The 19,986-nt window shown below is 39.8% G+C and overlaps 2 protein-coding genes across 15 annotated transcripts in view; both read right to left on the bottom strand.

Annotated features, from left to right (window-relative positions):
- Positions 1–8,614: 8,614 nt before the first annotated feature.
- The window catches only part of LOC114108666 (zinc finger protein 85), a 54,867-nt gene continuing 43,495 nt past the window's right edge, over positions 8,615–19,986 (bottom strand). For 4 of the 14 annotated variants that reach the window (XM_060415438.1, XM_060415440.1, XM_060415435.1 and 1 more), the window contains exons 7-11: positions 19,586–19,674; positions 18,958–19,084; positions 18,254–18,334; positions 17,304–17,386; positions 9,016–12,955 (exon numbers count right to left, since the gene is read on the bottom strand). The gene's annotated coding sequence lies outside the window, so the exon portion shown is untranslated. Of the gene's footprint in view, positions 12,956–17,303; positions 17,387–18,253; positions 18,410–18,957; positions 19,125–19,585; positions 19,675–19,986 lie in introns of all 14 variants that reach the window. The other 10 variants (XM_060415447.1, XM_060415448.1, XM_060415446.1 and 7 more) reach the window with 5 other exon arrangements.
- Positions 11,624–18,991, bottom strand: LOC132657132 (zinc finger protein 266-like). The gene is made up of 4 exons (XM_060416104.1): positions 18,958–18,991; positions 18,254–18,334; positions 17,304–17,386; positions 11,624–12,955 (listed from the first exon to the last, which is right to left on the bottom strand). Exons 1-4 carry the CDS (start codon positions 18,989–18,991, stop codon positions 11,624–11,626), a joined length of 1,530 nt encoding a protein of 509 aa, XP_060272087.1.

Here is a 19,986-nt window from a genome sequence, read left to right as displayed (position 1 = left end):
TAATGCTCAAAATTCTTCAAGTGAGGCTTCTACAGTACGTGAACCATGGATGTTCAAGCTGGACTTAGTAAAGGCAGAGGAACCAGAGATCAAATGGCTAACATCCGTTGAATCATAGAAAAAGCAAGAGAGTTCCAGAAAAACATCTACTTCTGCTTCATTGACTATGCAAAAGCATTTGCCTGTGTGGATCACAACAAACTGAGGAAAATTCTTCAAGAGATGGGAATACCAGACCACCTAACCTGCTTGCTTAGAAATTTGTATGCAGGTCAGGAAGCAACAGTTAGAACTGGACATGGAACAACAGACTGGTTCCAAATTGGGGAAGAAGTATGTCAAGGCTGTATATTGTCACTCTGCTTATTTAACTTACATGCACAGTACATCATGACTACATCAGTAGTCACGTACAGATGTGAGAGTTGGCCCATAAAGAATGCTGAATACCAAAGAATTGATAGTTTCGAATTGTGGTGCTGGAGAAGACTCTAGGCAGTCCCTTGGACTGCAAGATCAAATCAGTCAACCCTTAAGAAAATCAACCCTGAATATTCACAGAAAAGACTGATGCTAAAGCTGAAGCTCCAATACTTTGGCCACTTGATGCAAAGAGCTGACTCACTAGAAAAAGACTGTGGAGGAGCTGGAAGGCTTTGAGCAAATACTGAAAATGTATTTGCTCCACTCATGATGAAGGTTGGAAGCTGGAACGAGCATAACAAAGGGTTATGAGCGTTCACCGAGTGCCTGAGGCTGGGAACGGATAATGAAGTTTTATATGCCCGGCCTTGAGGTGTTCGAAGGCTTCCTTCTGACCACCTGTTTCTGAGAGCAAGGACTGTTGTTTCATGATAAGTCTCCCTTTAGAGTTTCGCCAAAGCTATGTTTTGGCTTGGGCGGTGGGAACTGTATTTTATGCTTAAATGCTTTGATGTTTATCTGAAATGGCTACATGCAAGTCTGTCTTATGCTCTATTCCCTGAAAATTATAAAACTACACAATTGGATAATAAACTTTGTCAGTCCACTAGAGGCTGTCCCTGAATGTCCTTTTCAGAGTGCGGTTCTCCGAGCCTTACAAAGACCCTGATGCCGGGAAAGATTGAAGGCAAAAGGAGAAGAGGGTGGCAGAGAATGAGGTGGTTAGATAGCATCACCAACTCAATGGGCATGAATCTGAGCAAACCCTGGGAGACAGTGGAGGACAGAGGAGCCTGGCATGCTGCAGTCCATGGGGTCGCAGAGTTGGACATGGCTTAGTGACTAAACAATACAGAACAGGGGACACAGTCATGTAGACTGAGTGCATGATTGCCCCAAGTGGACATTACAGTATTGATGATGGGAACAGGTGTGACTGTTCACCAGCTTTGACTGGGTCATGACGGATTCATGTTGGTCTTTTCTAACCCATTCTATTCTGGACCTGGCTGTCTCCATCAGCCTCCAGTGGGGCCATCCGTTGCGTTTATCCCATTGGCTTTATCCCCTAGGCGTTTTGGGATCCTGCAGTCAATGCAGCTCCAGTCCTTTCTTTACTCTTCACCTAGAGCTGCCACACTCACAGGCAGCTGTCTTCCTCCTGACTGCTCAGTCACTTGTCACATAAAGAATGGCTTGTGATTCCTGGGGGATTGGGACATTCCTGTTCTTGAGAGGCTGAGGCAGCTGAATTTGTGAGCCTACTAACATCTCTATTCAGGAAACCTGAAGGACTGACCCTACACGTGGGTGTTTTAAAATTCCATTTTCTGTTGGATGTTCTATTCAGGTGTTGTTTTGTTTGGTTTTTCCTTTTCTGTGAAATACTGTCTGAGCAAGTTGCTTTATTATTTTCATTTTTTAACTCAATATAACTCTCAGTTCAGGGTCTGGTTTTAGTAGCAATTAAAAAATCTGATTTTTTATTGTTTAGTTGGTTTAAAATGCCTGTTCTAAACACATGCCTCAGATATATAAATTAATGAAACCTCAAGCACGTAAGAGCCTTCTATATTTGATGGGTATTTTGTTGACCTGGGACTCTATGAAAGGCACTGTCAGCCAAGCCTATTTAGAATTTCTTTTTCCCTGGAAATGGTAATTTACAAGATTCCTATAAATAATATACATAATCTCCTTCCACAATTTTTTACTATGATAAAATATACATCACATATTATTTACTCTCAACCATTTAAACTGTGCAGTTCAGGACTTTCCTGGTGGATCAGGGGTTAAGAATCTGCTTGTTAATGCAGGGGACATGGGTTCAATCCTTGGCCCAGGAAAACTGCACATGCCTCAGGACAACTTAAGCCTGTACATCACAACTACTGAAGCCTGACTGCCCTACAGCCTGTACTCCACAACAAGAGAAGCCACTGCAATGAGAGAAGCCCATGAACAGCAACTGCAGAGTAGTCCCTCTCCCTACAACTAGAGAAAGCCTGCATGTAGCAACTGAAGACCCAGCATCAGTTCAGTTCAGTTCAGTCGCTCAGTCGTGTCTGACTCTGTGACCCCATGAATTGCAGCATACCAGGCCTCCCTGTCCATCACAAACTCCTGGAGTTCACTCAAACTCATGTCCATTGAGTCGGTGATGCCATCCAGCCATCTCATCCTCTGTCGTCCCCTTCTCCTCCTGCCCCCAAATCCCTCCCAGCATTAGGGTCTTTTCAAATGAGTCAGCTCTTCACATGAGGTGGCCAAAGTATCAGAGTTTCAGCTTTAGCATCAGTCCTTCCAAAGAACACCCAGGACTGATCTCCTTTAAAATGGACCAGTTGGATCTCCTCGCAGTCCAAGGGACTCTAAAGAGTCTTCTCCAACACCACAGTTCAAAAGCATCAGTTCTTCAACACTCAGCTTTCTTCACAGTCCAACTCTCACATCCATACATGACCACTGGGAAAACCATAGCCTTGACTAGACGGACCTTTGTTGGCAAAGTAATGTCTCTGCTTTTTAATATGCTATCTAGGTTGGTCATAACTTTCCTTCCAAGGAGTAAGTGTCTTTTAATTTCATGGCTGCAATCACCATCTGCAGTGATTTTGGAGCCCCAAAGAATAAAGTCTGACACTGTTTCCACTGTTTCCCCATCTATTTCCCATGAAGTGATGGGACCAGATGCCATCATCTTCGTTTTCTGAATGTTGAGCTTTAAGCCAACTTTTTCACTCTCCTCTTTCACTTTCATCAAGAGGCCTTTTAGTTCCTCTTCACTTTCTGCCATAAGGGTGGTATCATCTGCATATCTGAGGATATTGATATTTCTCCCTGCAATCTTGATTCCAGCTTGTGCTTCTTCCAGCCCAGCGTTTCTCATGATGTACTCTGCATAGAAGTTAAATAAGCAGGGTGACAATATATAGCCTTGACATACTCCTTTTCCTATTTGGAACCAGTCTGTTGTTCCATGTCCAGTTCTAACTGTTGCTTCCTGACCTGCATATAAGTTTCTCAAGAGGCAGGTCAGGTGATCTGTATTCCCATCTCTTTCAGAATTTTCCACAGTTGATTATGATCCACACAGTCAAAGGCTTTGGCAGAGTCAATAAAGCAGAAATAGATCCTTTTCTGGAACTTGCTTGCTTTTTCCATGATCCAGCGGATGTTGGCAATTTGATCTCTGGTTCCTCTGCCTTTTCTAAAACCAGCTTGAGCATCTGGAAGTTCACAGTTCACGTACTGCTGAAGCCTGGCTTGGAGAATTTTGAGCATTACTTTACTAGTGTGTGAGATGAGTGCAACTGTGCGGTAGTTTGAGCATTCTTTGGCATTGCCTTTCTTTAGGATTGGAATGAAAACTGACCTTTTCCAGTCGTGTGGCCACTGCTGAGTTTTCCAAATTTGCTGGCATATTGAGTGCAGCACTTTCACAGCATCATCTTTCAGGATGTGGTGCACTGGAGATGGGAATGGCAAAGCACTTCAGTATTCTTGCCTTGAGAATCCCATGAACAGTATGAAAAGGCAAAATGATAGGATACCAAAAGAGGAACTCCCCAGGTCAGTAGGTGCCCAATATGCGACCGGAGATCAGTGAAGAAATAACTCCAGAAAGAATGAAGGGATGGAGCCAAAGCAAAAACAATACCCAGCTGTGGATGTGACTGGTGATAGAAGCAAGGTCCGATGCTGTAAAGAGCAATATTGCATAGGAACCTGGAATGTTAGGTCCATGAATCAAGGCAAATTGGAAGTGGTCAAAGAGGAGATGGCAAGAGTGAACGTCAACATTCTAGGAATCAGCAAACTAAAATGGACTGGAATGGGTGAACTTAACTCAGATGACCGTTATATCTACTACTGTGGGCAGGAATTCCTTAGAAGAAATGGAGTAGCCATTATGGTCAACAAAAGAGTCCAAAATGCAGTACTTGGATGCAATCTCAAAAATGACAGAATGATCTCTGTTCGTTTCCAAGGCAAACCATTCAATATCACAGTAATCCAAGCCTATGCCCTGACCAGTAACGCTGAAGAAGCTGAACAGTTCTATGAAGACCTACAAGACCTTTTAGAACTGACACCCAAAAAAGATGTCCTTTTCATTATAAGGGACTGCAACGCAAAAGTAGGAAGTCAAGAAACACCTGGAGTAACAGGCAAATTTGGCCTTGGAATACGGAATGAGGCAGGGCAACGACTAATAGAGTTTTGCCAAGAGAACGCACTGGTCATAGCAAACACCCTCTTCCAACAACACAAGAGAAGACTCTACACATGAACATCACCAGATGGTCAACACCGAAATCAGATTGATTATATTCTCTGCAACCAAAGATGGAGAAGCTCTATACAGTCAGCAAAAACAAGACCGGGAGCTGACTGTGGCTCAGATCATGAACTCCTTATTGCCAAATTCAGACTTAAACTGAAGAAAGTACGGAAAACCACTATACTGTTCAGGTATGACCTAAATCAAATCCCTTATGATTTATACAGTGGAAGTGAGAAATAGATTTAAGGGCCTTGATCTGATAGATAGAGTGCCTGATGAACTATGGAATGAAGTTCGTGACATTGTGCAGGAGACAGGGATCAAGAACATCCCCATGGAAAAGAAATGCAAAAAAGCAAAATGGCTGTCTGGGGAGGCAGCCATAAATAGCTGTGAAAAGAAGAGAAGCGAAAAGCCAAGGAAAAAAGGAAAGATATAAGCATCTGAATGCAGAGTTCCAAAAAACAGCAAGAAGAGATAAGAAAGCCTTCCTCAGTGATCAATGCAAAGAAATAGAGAAAAACAACAGAATGGGAAAGACTAGAGATCTCTTCAAGAAAATTAGAGATACCAAGGGAACATTTCATGCAAAGATGGGCTCAATAAAGGACAGAAATGGTATGGACCTAACAGAAGCAGAAGACATTAAGAAGAGGTGGCAAGAATACACAGAAGAACTGTACAAAAAAGATCTTCACGACCCAGATAATCACGATGGTGTGATCACTCATCTAGAGCCAGACATCTTGGAATGTGAAGTCAAATGGGCCTTAGGAAGCATCACTACGAACAAAGCTAGTGGAGGTGATGGAATTCCAGTTGAGCTATTTCAAATCCTGAAAGATGATGCTGTGAAAGTGCTGCACTCAATATGCCAGCAAATTTGGAAAACTCAGCAGTGGCTACACGACTGGAAAAGGTCAGTTTTCATTCCAATCCTAAAGAAAGGCAATGCCAAGGAATGCTCAAACTACTGCACAATTGCACTCATCTCACACGCTAGTAAAGTAATGCTCAAAATTCTCCAAGCCAGGCTTCAGCAGTACATGAACTGTGAACTTTCAGATGTTCAAGCTGGTTTTAGAAAAGGCAGAGGAACCAGAGATCAAATTGCCAACATCTGCTGGATCATCAAAAAAGCAAGAGGTCCAGAAAAACATCTATTTCTGCTTTATTGACTATGCCAAAGCCTTTGACTGTGTGGATCATAATCAACTGTGGAAAATTCTGAAAGAGATGGGAATACCAGATCACCTGACCTGCCTCTTGAGAAACCTATACGCAGGTTTGGAAGCAATAGTTAGAACTGGACATGGAACAACAGACTGGTTCCAAATAGGAAAAGGAGTACGTGAAGACTGTATATTGTCATCCTGCTTATTTAACTTCTATGCAGAGTACATCATGAGAAACACTGGGTTGGAAGAAGCACAAGCTGGAATCAAGATTGCAGGGAGAAATATCAATAACCTCAGATATGCAGATGATACCACCCTTATGGCAGAACGTGAAGAGGAACTAAAAGGCCTCTTGATGAAAGTGAAAGAGGAGAGTGAAAAAGTTGGCTTAAAGCTCAACATTCAGAAAACGAAGATCATGGGATCCGGTCCCATCACTTCATGGGAAATAGATGGGAAACAGTGTCAGACTTTATTTCTTTGGGCTTCAAAATCACTGCAGATGGTGACTGCAGCCATGAAATTAAAAGACGCTTACTGTTTGGAAGGAAAGTTATGACCAACCTAGATAGCATATTGAAAAGCAGAGACATTACTTTGCCAACAAAGGTCCATCTAGTCAAGGCTATGGTTTTCCCAGTGGTCATGTATGGATGTGAGAGTTGGACTGTGAAGAAAGCTAAGTGCTGAAGAATTGATGCTTTTGAACTGTGGTGTTGGAGAAGACTTTTTAGAGTCCCTCGGACTGCAAGGAGATTCAATTGGTCCATTCTAAAGAAGATCAGTCCTGGGTGTTCTTTGGAAGGATTGATGCTAAAGCTGAAACTCCAGTACTTTGGCCACCTCATGTGAAGAGTTGACTCATTGGAAAAGACTCTGAGGCTGGGAGGGATTGAGGGCAGGAGGAAAAGGGGATGACAGAGGATGAGATGGCTGGATGGCATCACCGACTTGGTGGACATGAGTTTGAGTGAACTCCGGGAGTTGGTGATAGACAGGGAGGCCTGGCGTCTGCAATTCATGAGGTTGCAAAGAGTCGGACACGACTGAGCGACTGAACTGAACTGAACTGAACTGAAAGCCAAGTAGCAAATCCAGAAATTATTTTTAAAAGCAGAATCCTTAGTTATATAAAAAAATTACAGCAAAATATGATAAATTATCGTAGTAGAATAACCATTCGGTAAATGTAAACACATTTGATAATTAATGTGAACCCTCTGACAAAACATGTTAGTACATGAGGGTTTTAAAAAAATTCAATTCTCAATGGCCATCCCTGAAACCCACAGCAAACAAGGCTACCAGAGAAACGGTCATACTGCTCCTGAGCAGACAAAAAATGCCTGATATCAGTGCTATTTTAACATAGTAGGGGAAGTCCTACCCTGTTTTGTCAGATATGAAAAACCCAGAAATACATATTTGAAAAGAAATTTTTTTTTCAAATTTACATATCTATATTGAAAAATATATTTCAATTTCTACACTTAAAATTCCAACAGAACCCAGTGTTATTATTAGACTTTAGCATGGTATCCGTGTAAATAAAAAGCAGTAAGAGGAAACAAAGGCCTAACAACAGGATTGACTGAATGGACCACGACTTCGAAGATGAGCAGGCTCATCAGTATGGGGAGAATTCCTACAAAAGCTCTAGGAAACTGGATAAGTGATGGAAAATCTTGATGAATATCCTGTGGGGTGAGCCTTCAACCTGCGTTGCCCTTCCAGCCTCTAAATCCCACGCTAGACCTGGTCCCACCTCCAGGCCCAACCCTGGATGTGCGCGCCGCCTTCTGCCCAGAGCCTGGGTCACAAACGTGTTTCTAGCCTCAACCTCTTTCCTTCGGTCCAATGCTGTCCCCACTTGCCTCTCTGGGCAGAGCCAAAGTCCTACCTGCATCCAGTCTTGAGGGAACTACTTACAACTGTGTGAAGCCACCTAATATGGCTGACACCCAAAGCCCCATGCTTCTTTTTCAAGATGCAGAATGGAAATGATGCATGAGATTCGCGTTGTCTGTGCTTCTCCCTGTGTGATTAGCTTTGTGGTGGTTAGCTGCATCCTGGCTAGGTGAGCCCCTCAGTGAACCCGAGTGTACCATGCTGGAAGGAGGGCGTCCAAGGACGAGTTCCTAGTAGGAGGCTTCAACGGGCCTCCTTTGGACGGCCTGGCTGGCACTGCTGGTAACTACCCAGTCAGTGTAGGTGTAATCAAGATTTTTAATTTTGTTTCTTGGGACTACTTTATTGAGACATAATTTGCCTACCATACAATACACCTATTTAATTTATACGACTCAATGTTGTCACAATTTTATAATCTTTTCACTTCAAAAGCAGCTTCTGGCTGTCAATTCACCCACTTCATTTCTCTCAATATCTAAACAACCACAAATATACTTTCTCTATATGTAGACTTGCACTTTCTAGATTTTGCATATAGATAACTATTTTTACTTAAAATGTTTTAAAGGTTTATCCACGTTGTAGCATACATAGCTCACATCATCTTGGCTTTGGAGAATTTCCATGTGAATATGCCACTTTGTAACTCACTGAATAACAAGAGCTGGGACCATATTTACTTGATTTATCTTGCTCAGCACTTGACGACACTGTCACCAGGAGGCCAAGCAGAATGAGGTCAATCTGCAGTAGTGATCTCAACATTGCCCACAAGGTCTCAGACTCAGGCAACTGTAAGAAATTCAGTGGGTAGGTCTTTAAAAAGATATTTATTTTACTGTATTGGATCTTAGTTGCAGCACATGGCATCTTTCATTGTGGTGTATGGACTCTAGTAGTGCGCAGGTTTAGTTACAGCATGTGGGATCTTAGTTCCCAGACTAGGGATCAAACACGAGTCCCCTGCATTACTTAACCCCAGGGGTTAAGGCGATGCTTAATCTCTGGACCACTGCAAAAATCTATAGGATACTCAGGTCTTATTTCAGACAATTAGGCTACATCTAAAGCCAATCTGTAACCCTTAGTCATTGCAAATAATTAAAGGGGGCAACAGATGGGCTGAGTCACAATGTACACACCCCAAATTAAACTACAATATGACATATCCCTCCATACATACAAATGTGTAACACAAAAGTGCACATGAAATTCTTGTTCAGGATTTATTGTTAAGGTTGATCTGGATTATCATTATCATTACAATGGTTTGATTAAACCTCAATAAAGCATCATCAAGCAGCTGCAGGCATGATAGCCAAACTCAACATAAGCCAAGGCTGCTCAAGCATGAGAACTTTGTCAAGGCTAAAATGAGTTTCTGCAGGTCTGTATCTGCACCCAAGACCCACACTCAGGAACTGCCACTGATGGCATCAAGCACAACAGATGATCAGGACCAGCTCTATTCACATGAGTTTTTCTGTTCTCACAGCAGATGAATGGAATAAAAAATACAGAAGCAAGTTATATCATCAGTGACAACTGTTGTCTGACCAAGAAAAATAGTTGTTTTGTCAGACTGTGGTGTTGGGTTTAGGGGTGAAAGAGAACATTATTCTCAATTACTTTCTGCACAGCTTGAGATTAAAGATTCTCCCTCAGATGCTGGGGTGTTCACCTACAAAAGTCATGAAATCAGGGTGACTCACATTAGATGTAATCTCCACTCATGCCTTGCCAGGATCAGGGTAAGAACGACAGGATAATTTTACAAAATTTATAGACATATCATATCCCTCACCTTGGACAGCATGAAAAGAGTTAGTCGACCAGTCATGTCCAATTCTTTGTGACCCCATGGACTGTAGACCACCAGGCTCCTCTGTCCATGGAATTCTCCAGGCAAGAATACTGGAATGGGTAGCCATTCCCTTCTCCAGGGGATATTCCCGACCCAGGGATTGGACCCAGGTCTCCTGCACTGCAGGTAGATTCTCTACCGTCTGAGCCGCTAGGGAAGTCCACACCATAAATGAAGTTGGTGAGCACTGTACACATTTAAGCACTCACTGTTTTCACAATGTAAAGACAATGTCAATCCAACAAGAGAATCCAGCAGGTTAGACAAGGATAAAGTGTGTATCCTATAGGTCCACTTTAGACCCAGTTGCAAACTGAAAGTGTAGTCACTATACTGGCCTGGTCTAGCTATGAGAGTGAAAAGACACACCGTGTGCACGAATTTGTTCTTGTTGTTTAGTTCCTCAGTTGTGTCAGACTCTTCCCAAGGTCAGAGCCAAATCACAAATGCTTAAAATAGATCTACAGAACCCCCAGAACTCTACACCTTTCAGCAACTCTAAGATTTCAGACTCAGGGTAGTATTTTCCAAATACTCCAGTTTCTCTTGGCTGTGAAACACCTCATGTTTATTAAGAATGAGGAACAATCTAATGGAAAATGATGACTCTACAACTAACTTCTTACATTCATGAAGTTTTTCTCCACAGTGAGATTATAAGTAAACATTAAAGTATTTAGCAGAACTAGAATTTATACAGGAAAAGATACATTGGATGTCTTCAATAAATAACCATGTAAATCTCTAAGAACAAGTTAAAATAACTTTCTTTTTCCTAAAGGTATAAACTTAAAAAAATAATAAAACTTACTCACATAGCTTAAATCAGTAGGATTTCTGTCTACTGCAAGATCTCCCATATTAAAAAAATATTAATTTCACTGAGGAAAGAGTGAAGGGCTGTCCGTGCCTCTTAATATTATAATATGGCTTCACTGTGTGTATTTTTTTTTTAAAGTTTATTTATTTGGCTGCTTTGAGTTGTATTTGTAGCATGTAAGAAGTTTGTTGCCTCATGCCAGATCCTTTGTTGCTGTGCGTGGACTCACTAGTTGCAGTGTGCAGACTCAGTACTTGTAGTGTGCGACCTTAGTTGCTCTGTGGCATGTGGGATCTTAGTTCCCCAGGCAGGGATTGAACTCATGTCCACTGCATTGCAAGGCAGATCCACTTGTAGAGCAGCTCCCAAGTGTTGACCTTTCATGTTGTTGAAGTGAATCAGAAAGACAAAAAGCTTTCCTCTGTGCCTTACATTTATAGGGTTTATCTCCAGTGTGAATAGCTTTGTGTGTGGTAAGGGATGAACCGGTGTGTGTTTCCCCACATATATTACACTCGAAAGTCTTTTGCCCTGTATAAGCTCTAAAATACTTAAGAGAATTCCCTGGCAGTCCAGTGGTGGTTACAGCTCCATGCTCTCACTCCCAAGGGCCCAGGTTTAATCCTTGGTTGGGAAACTAACACCCTACAAGCTGCATGGTACAGCCAAAATGAATAAATAACATTTCAAAACTGCTTAGAAGCAGCAAATGCCTCCCCTCATTCTGAACATTTATACGGTATCTTACCAGTGTGAATACACTTGTGAATGGCAAAGGGTGAAGAATTTGCAAATCTTTTCCCACACTTATTACACTCTAAAGGCATCTTTCCATTCTGAGTTCAAAAATATTTAGTAAGGGACTTCCCTGGTGGTCCAGTGGTTAAAACTCTGCCTTCCAATGCAGGGGACTTGGGTTCAATCACTGGGAACTAAGGTCCTACATGCTGTGGGTGCAGCCAAAATTTTTAAGAAAATGTTTCATAAGATATGAGAAAGCAGCAAGGGGTTTTCCACATCTGTCACATTTCAATGGCCTTTCTTCAATGTCGTTTTATATGGTAAGAAAGGCTTGAGAAGTGAGAAAAGGTTTTTCCACATTCCTTACATTCATATGGTTTCTCTCCGGTGTGAGTTCATTTGTGTATGATAAGATATGAAGAAGTGGTAAATGTTTTCCCACACACATTACACTCAAAAGGCTTCTCTCCAGTGTGAGTTCTAAAATGTATAGTAAGATATGAGGAATTAGCAAAGGCCTTCCCACATTTGTCACATTTAATAGTCTTCTGTGCAGTATGAGACTGCAGATGTCTAATAAGGTGGGATGAAGAAGCAAAGGCTTTCCCACATGTATCACATTTAAAAGGCTTCTCACCAGTGTGAATTTTCATATGTCGAGTAAGGCCTGAAGATCGAGTGAAGGTTTTTCCACATGTGTCACACTTAAAAGGCTTCTCTCCAGTGTGTGTTTTCATATGTTCAGTAAGGCCTGAGGATCGAGTGAAGGTTTTTCCACATGTGTCACACTTAAAAGGCTTCTCTCCAGTATGAGTTTTCATATGTTCAATAAGGCCTGAGGATCGAGTGAAGGTTTTCCCACATTCCTTACATTTATAGGGCTGATCTCCAGTGTGAGTTCCCATGTGAATGTTAAAGGGCAGAGAATGTTTGAAGTCTTTCCCACATTCCTCACATTTGTAAGGTTTTATTACTGTGTGAATTTGACTGTGAACACGAAGGTATGAGGATAATCTAAAGGCTTTCCCACAATCCCTGCATTTGTAGGGTTTTATTCCAGTGTGAATTTGACTGTGAACACGAAGGTATGAGGACAATCTAAAGGTTTTCCCACATTCCTTACATTTGTAGGGTTTTATTCCAGTGTGAATTCGACTGTGAACAAGAAGGTATGAGGAAAACCTAAAGGCTTTCCCACATGTGTCACACTGAAAAGGCTTCTCTCCAGTGTGTGTTTTTATATGTTGTCTATGGCTTAGGGATGCAGTGGAGACTTTTCCAGAGTCCTCACATCTGTAGCATTTGTTAGCAGTGTGAGCTGGCCCATGTGCACGAAGGCTTGTTGAGTGACCAGAAGTTTTTCCACATTCCTTCCATTTGTAGAGCTTTTCTTTATTGTGAGCTCTCACTTGTATCCAAAGGTAAGACTGATTAACAAAGGCTCTCCCAACATCTCTGCGTTCTAAGGCTTTTTCTTGTATGTAAGATTTCCAGGGTACAATATGTGGAGACAGCATGACAGTTTTTCGACACTGATTAAACATGGAACATTTTTCTCCAGTAAAGGATTTGTTGTACAGAGTAAGGAAGTTTTTCCCATCCTGATTATCTTCATAAGGGTTCCCTCCATTTTGAGTACTCCTGTGTGTCCTAAGGCATGAGTGGTCATTGAAGTCTTTCCCACATTGCTCACTGTCATAGAGTTCCTGTACATTAAGGCCTCTTGCCTGTGGAGAAATGGAAGGATGATGATTCAAAGATTTCTCAGACTCATTAACTCCTCCTCTCCATCTCAAAACAGAAACATTATTATAATGAGGATGAATGATTTATACCATCTCCATTACATTCATACTATTCTTGCCCTGTTGATTTATTTCAATTTAAATGATGAAATCCTTCTGCAAGAATGATGTGCCATATACTCTCATCTTAAAAGAGTTCTACAGGGGACTCCCTGGTGGTTCAATGGTTAAGAATTCACCTTCCTATGCAGAGGATGTGGGTCCAATACTTGGTCATGGAACTAAGAACCCATATGCCATGGGGCAACTGAGTCTGTGTGCTACAACTAGAGAGAAAGCCAACACACTGCAATTAAGACCCACAGTAGTCAAATAAATAAGCCATCAAAATAAAGTAGCGGATTGATTCAAGATGGTGGAATAGAAGGATGTGCACTCTTCTCTTGTGAGAGCACTGAAATTGCAACTAGCTGTTGAATAACCATAGACAGAAAGATGCTGGAACTGACCAAAAAAAGTATACCCCACGTCCAAACACAAAGGAGAAGTGGCAACAAGATGGTGGGAGGAGTGCTATCACAATAAAATCAAATCACATACCCACTGCATGGGTGTCCCACAAACTGGAAAACAATACCACCAAGTAAGTTCTTGCACTGTTGTGAAGGTTCTGAGCCCCATGCAAGGCTTCTCAGCTTCCAGATCCAGCAAAGGGACTAGAATCATCATGCAATCTGACTTTGAAAGCCAGTGGGATTTGACTGCAGGACTTCCATAGGACTGGTAGAAACAGAGACTGCACTATTGGAAGTCATAAACAAAATCTTGCATGCACCAGGACCCAGGAGAAAGGAGCAGTGACCCCACAGGAGACTGAACCAAACCTACCTGCTAGTGTTGGAGGGTCTCCATCAGAAGCGTGGAGCACCAGTGGCTCACCTTGAAATGGGGGCACTGGCAGCAGCAGTCCTGGGAGGTGCCCCTTGGTGTAAGCCCTCTTGGAGATAACCATTAACCTTACCATAGAGCCTGTAGACTCTAGGACTGGGCTGCCTCAGGCCAAACAACTAACAGGGAGGGAGTACAGCCCCACCCATCAGCTGACAATTGGATTAAAGTTTTACTGAACAAGGCCCTGCCTACCATAGCAAGACCCAGTTTTTCCAACTGCTAGTCTCTCCCATTAGAAAGCTTACACAAGCCTCATAGCCTTATCCACCAGAAGGCAGACAAAAGCAACAAGAAAAACATCAATTCTTCAGCTGTCAGAAAAGAAACCACATCACAGTAAGTTATTTAAAATGAAAAGGCAAAGGATTATGTCTGAGATGAAGGGACAAGATAAAGCCCTAGGAAAACAACTACATGAATTAGAGATATGCAACCTTCCACAAAGAGAATTCAGAATAGTAATAGTGAAGATGGTCCAGGATCTCAGAAAGAGAATGGGGAAAATACAAGAAATGTTTACCAAAGACTTAGAAGAACTAAAGAACAAACAGAGATGAACAAGACTAGAAGACACAGCAGAATAACTAGATAGGATAAATGACCTGTAAGACAAAATGACAGAAATCACTGGCACAAAACAGAATATAGGGAAAAAAAAAAAAAAATGAAGACAGCCTAAGAGACTTCTGGGATAACATTAAATGCAGCAAAATTCACATGATAGGGGTCCCAGAAGGAGGGATCTGAGAAAACATTTGAAGAGATAATAGCCGAAAACTTCCCTAATGTGGGAAAGGAAATAGTCAACCAAGTCCAAGAAGTGCAGAGAATCTCAGGCAGGATAAACCCATGGAGGAACACACTGACACACATAGTAATCAAACTGACAAAAATTAAAGACAAAGATATTAATAAAATATTAAAAGCAACAAGGGAAAAACGTTGCTTTTATATAAAATAATACACAGGGGAACTCCTATAATGTTATCACCTGATTTCTCAAAAGAAATTCTATAAGCCAGAAAGGAATGGGATGATATATTAATATTTAAAGTGATGAAAGAGAAGAATGTATAACCAAGTATATTCTACCCAGCAGGACTCTCATTCAGATTTGACAAAGAAACATTTTAGACAAGCAAAAGTTAATGAGAATTCAGCACCACTAAACAAGCTTTACAACAAACGCTAAAGGAACTTCTCCAGGCAGGAAACACAAGCAAAGGAAAATACCTACAAAAAATAAACCTGAAACAATTAATAAAATGGAAATAGGATCATACATATCAATAATTACCTTAACTGTAAATTGGTTAAATGCACCAACCAAAGCAAATTGGCTGGGTGGATGAAAACATGCACATATATGCACTTCCACTTACCATATCACTCTACTTAACCACCTAAATTGTATGTAATTCTTTTATATTGTTAGGTTAATCATGTGTCCATTATAGCTTGCAATAATAACTATCTTTTATTTTTTGTCTGGCTATTGGTTGTGAAAATTGATAAACATCCTTTACTATTGTGATTATGTAACTATTATTCATTTTAACACCATTGTATCATAATTGGTCAACAGAAAATAATAGAATTCTATATTACTAAAATTACCACTTAACAGAAAAACCTGTAATCACTTTTTAAAATCCAGATGACTTATCCATGAATTATCTTGGAATTTTTTGAAAAATACAAATGCCCAGGTATTGTTTTTTCCTCCAAAGCTCCAAATGTGATTCTAATGAGCGGTCATGTTTAAAAATAACTAAACTATATGATGAGCTTTTACTTTTATATAATTTCACCTTTTCTTTTTCATCTTCAATGCTCCCATTTCACTTAGTTTGTTTTCCAGTTTTTTTGTTGTTGTTCTTTCTTAAGCCTTTATGAAGTGTAGACGAAAAGCTTTTGTATACATATATATACGTAAATAGTATGTATAATATATATTTTAGAAAACTTACAAATTTTTGATTAGCTACAAAATTTATGACATTTTGGTTCTACATGTTTAAGTATAATACAATGCTAGATTTAATTTATAGTCACTCAGAAACTCTGATATAGATCTATTTATTCTAGCATCTAGTATCACTGGTAAAAGCCAAGAAAGCTTACTATTTTAGTTGTTTTTTTAAAAAAATTGAATGAGGCTTGAAACGTTTAATCCAATTCTGAGAATATAAAGAAATACTATGTTGCTAAAAAAATTAACATATGATACAATATTATTAATTAAAGTACAGATTTTGTTCAAATTTCACAAAATTTTATGTTAGTGTCCATTATTTGTTATTCAAGATTCCACATTGTATTTAGTTGCATTGAGCAACTTCAGCTGCATGCAATAAGTTCTGATAAATTTTCTTTTCATTTTTATTGTTACTAATATTTTCTAATTTTCCTTCTTATGACTTCTTAGCTACACTTATCATTTAAAAGTGGACATTTAATTTCCAAATACATGGGGTTTCTAAAGTATCCTTGATAATAATTTCTCATTTAAATGCTTTTTTCTCTGCCATCACCTTCTGTGTTTTTTCAGTCTTTCAACTTTATTGAGGCTTTCAATGGCTAAGTTAAAGATCTCTCTTGGTAAATGTCACATTACACTTGAAAATATGAGGGTTATTTTCTAACATAATTTCCTACAGTGACAAGAGAACAGACACTATGATTTCAATACTCTTAGAGCATGAAATTTCTGCACCTTGTTTTATGTCCCTGGATATGTTCTAGTGTCTCCTGGATTATAGCCTATGGGAAACTGAATAGAACTTATATCCTGCAGTTGTGTGAAAATTGTATAAATCTTAATTACGTTGAATTGGTTCATAGTGTCTTTAAGGTCTGCTATACCCTTCTACTTTTCCTCTGTTCATTCTATTAATTTCTGAGAGTTGATACTGCAACTCTACTAAAAACCTTAATTTTTATACCTGAAACAATAATTGTAGTATATATAGTGTATAAATGCAGTATATATATATGTAACTTTGTTCTGTATTTTCCAAGTCTCCTGTAAATGTGTTATCATACTTTCATAATTTTAAAAAAAAAGGACAAAAAAATAAACCTGTTTCTTAAAAAAGAAAAAAAGGCTTCTACACAGCTTCATTGAATTGTTTTGAAAACTCTATGTCTAATTTATATAAGTGGGAATGATTCCTTGCGGGAATTTTGAAGCAACAAGTATCAACCTAGGGATAGGATATCCCCAACCTAGTCATAATCAGAATTCTTTGAGAGACATTGCTATCTCCAGGGTGAATGCCTTTGATCTCAAATATCACTTGTGCTCAAATTCTACAAAAATCCTAAAATTGTCTATGTGGAAAATAAGAAATATTTTTTTGAAACTTAGTGACCTTACCTTTTCTATCCCATTTGACATTTTTTTCCCAAAAATATTCTGCCCAATTCTTGAGTCTTTGGCTTTAAGTTGGATTCCCCACTCTAAAAGAGAATGACAAATTTAAGACTTTGCAAAAAGAAGTGGATGTTAAAAGAAGTAAAAACAATAAGGCTCAGTTGTATGTTTTTCCACATTAAGCATATCTTTTAAAAAGGCAAGATAGATTTGGGGAGTTTGATTATGTCAAAAATTAAGTAGTAATATATGTATATGTAGTTAAAATTCAGCATTTTATTTATTTATTTATTTTTACAGAAATACATGTTTTTATTTTATTTATTTTTTTTTAACTTTTATTTTTACTTTATTTTACTTTACAATACTGTATTGGTTTTGCCATACATTGACATGAATCCACCACGGGTTCAGCATTTGATTTAAAAGACAAGTCTTTGAAAATTAATATGAAGGAAAGAGACAGAGTATTATCAGGGAACGTTCTGGACAAAGAGTATACATCAAAATGTTAAAACTAAAGAAGAAACAAAAGGTTATTTTCTGAGATCGTTGGAAATTCTAATTAAATGGAAAGTAAGTACATGAGGGGCTTCCCAGGTGGTGCTAGTGGTAAAGAACTGGCCTGGCAATGCAGGAGACACAAGAGACATGGGTTCGATCCCTGGTCGGGAAGATCCTCTGGAGGAGGGCACTCCAGTATTCTTGCCTGGAGAGTCCCATGGACAGAGGATCCTGGTGGACTACAATCCAGAGTCACAAAGACTTGGACATGAGTGAAGCGACTTAGCACTCACATACAAGCACATGTGAGAAGTTGAGGAAGGTGCAGAGCATCAGAAACCAACGACCTCAGCCTTCTGAGAGAAAAGCACATCTTAACAAGTTGCCTCCTTATAAACTAAAAACACACTGAAATTTTATTAACATGCAAAGTTTTTACAATCACTCACCTTGGAGGACTCCTTTCTCCACAGTACTCAACTCTTCTTCTTCCAACCAAGAGATCAGAGTGGGTTTGAACACCTGATATCCTGTTCATGAGGAAAGATCTATTGATAGAAACAGCCCTCCAAACGACAAATCTTCCCATGAATAAGGTCCAGTATCTAGTCAGGTCATTAGAATGAATGTGGTATTAATAATATTCCAAAAGAGATATAAAGGTGAACAGCTTCTCTTTCTGTGTCTCAGACAGATCATCTCTCTGGCTCCTGAAATACACTTTCAGACCTATATGTACATTTACAAAGCACTAAGACTTTTACTAAAGTGGGAAATGAAATAAGTGCAAAAAGAAAATATCCATTCTCATGGAGAAGGCACTAAACTAGTGGTTCCCAAATTTTGGTGTCTATGAAAATCATGTCCAGTGCTTGTTAAAACACAGATGACTGGGCCCAAATTCCAGTGTTTCATTTACTATGCCTTAGGCGAACAATTGAGAATGCACATTTCTAAAAGAATGATAGTAACACTGTTAGTTCTAAAACCATATTGCTACAGAAACCACACTGGGTTAAAACTCATTCATGTAGAGACAAATGTCTACTAGTTTCCATTGTGTTCAGGTTGACATCACCCATCTCAGAACACAGACGGTACAGCACATATATGTCTGTCTCCTAAGAGGCTACAGGAATGATGGCGGCTGTACCTGCTGTGGTCAGGTTCTTGTAGTTCTCCAGCATCACATCTCTGTATAGCTTTCTCTGAAAGCAGTTCAGTAAAGTCTATTCTTCCTGGGTGAAGTTCACAGCCACATCAGCAAAGGTCACTGAGTCCTGAACCATCATACACATACTAGCTTCAGTAAAGTAAGATCTTCAACAGTGTTCAGTGGGGAATGGAGTAGGAAGACTCAATATCAATAGAGGGCTTCAAGTTCTCTCATCATCTCCCCCACGACACAATGGTCTTCTTTCTATCTACACTCATTTCTGATCAATATGGAACCAGTAACACAATTCTAAGCAAATTACAAATATTTTTACAAGCTGATGAATAAATAAATTCACTGAGAAATACACACTATCATTCCTTATCATGTCAGAACAGGCAAAAACAAAACAAAATGGGGAGTTGCAATCATGAGACAATATCAGAAGGTAATTATTGAAATATTATGATTATTCAGAGCAATCCCTCTGAATAATCAATATGAGAGCTTTCACTTTGTGAGGCAATTCAACAGGGATTCAGACAGACTTTATTTAAGTAGCTCAAATGTGTCCATCTGGTAAATGCAGCAGATCATTTTGTACAAGGATACACTTTCTTCTTACCTGAGAACAATTTCTCAAACACTCAGTTACCATCCTGTTTGCTTCTATCTTTTCCTCAGGAAGGCAGGAAGAGTCCTTAGTAAGAACACCTAGGAGAAGAAAGAAGGCATGAGCACCCAGAATTGATCATAATTCCCACAGTCCTTGCCTGGAAATCATTCCACTTTAGTTCAAAATTTCCGAATATCCCTGCACATTCAGAAAATCTCAGAGAGGAAAGTTGGTGAAGTAGGAGGCCACTGAGCTCACATCCCTCTCAGGAACAAATAAAAAGTACATCCATGTGTGGAGCAAGTCTCACTGAAAACAAACTGGACATCAGCAGAAAGATGCTTCCAAAACCAAGTCTGTAAAAAAGGTCCCCATGGAGTCAGGTAGGAAAGGAGGGAAGTGGTTGGGGT

This window comes from Ovis aries, chromosome 5 (genome assembly GCF_016772045.2).
Source record: "Ovis aries strain OAR_USU_Benz2616 breed Rambouillet chromosome 5, ARS-UI_Ramb_v3.0, whole genome shotgun sequence".
Taxonomy (NCBI): Eukaryota; Metazoa; Chordata; class Mammalia; order Artiodactyla; family Bovidae; genus Ovis; species Ovis aries.
The sequence above is the reverse complement of the archived record's forward strand: the minus strand, read 5'-3'. Positions and strand labels throughout refer to the sequence as shown.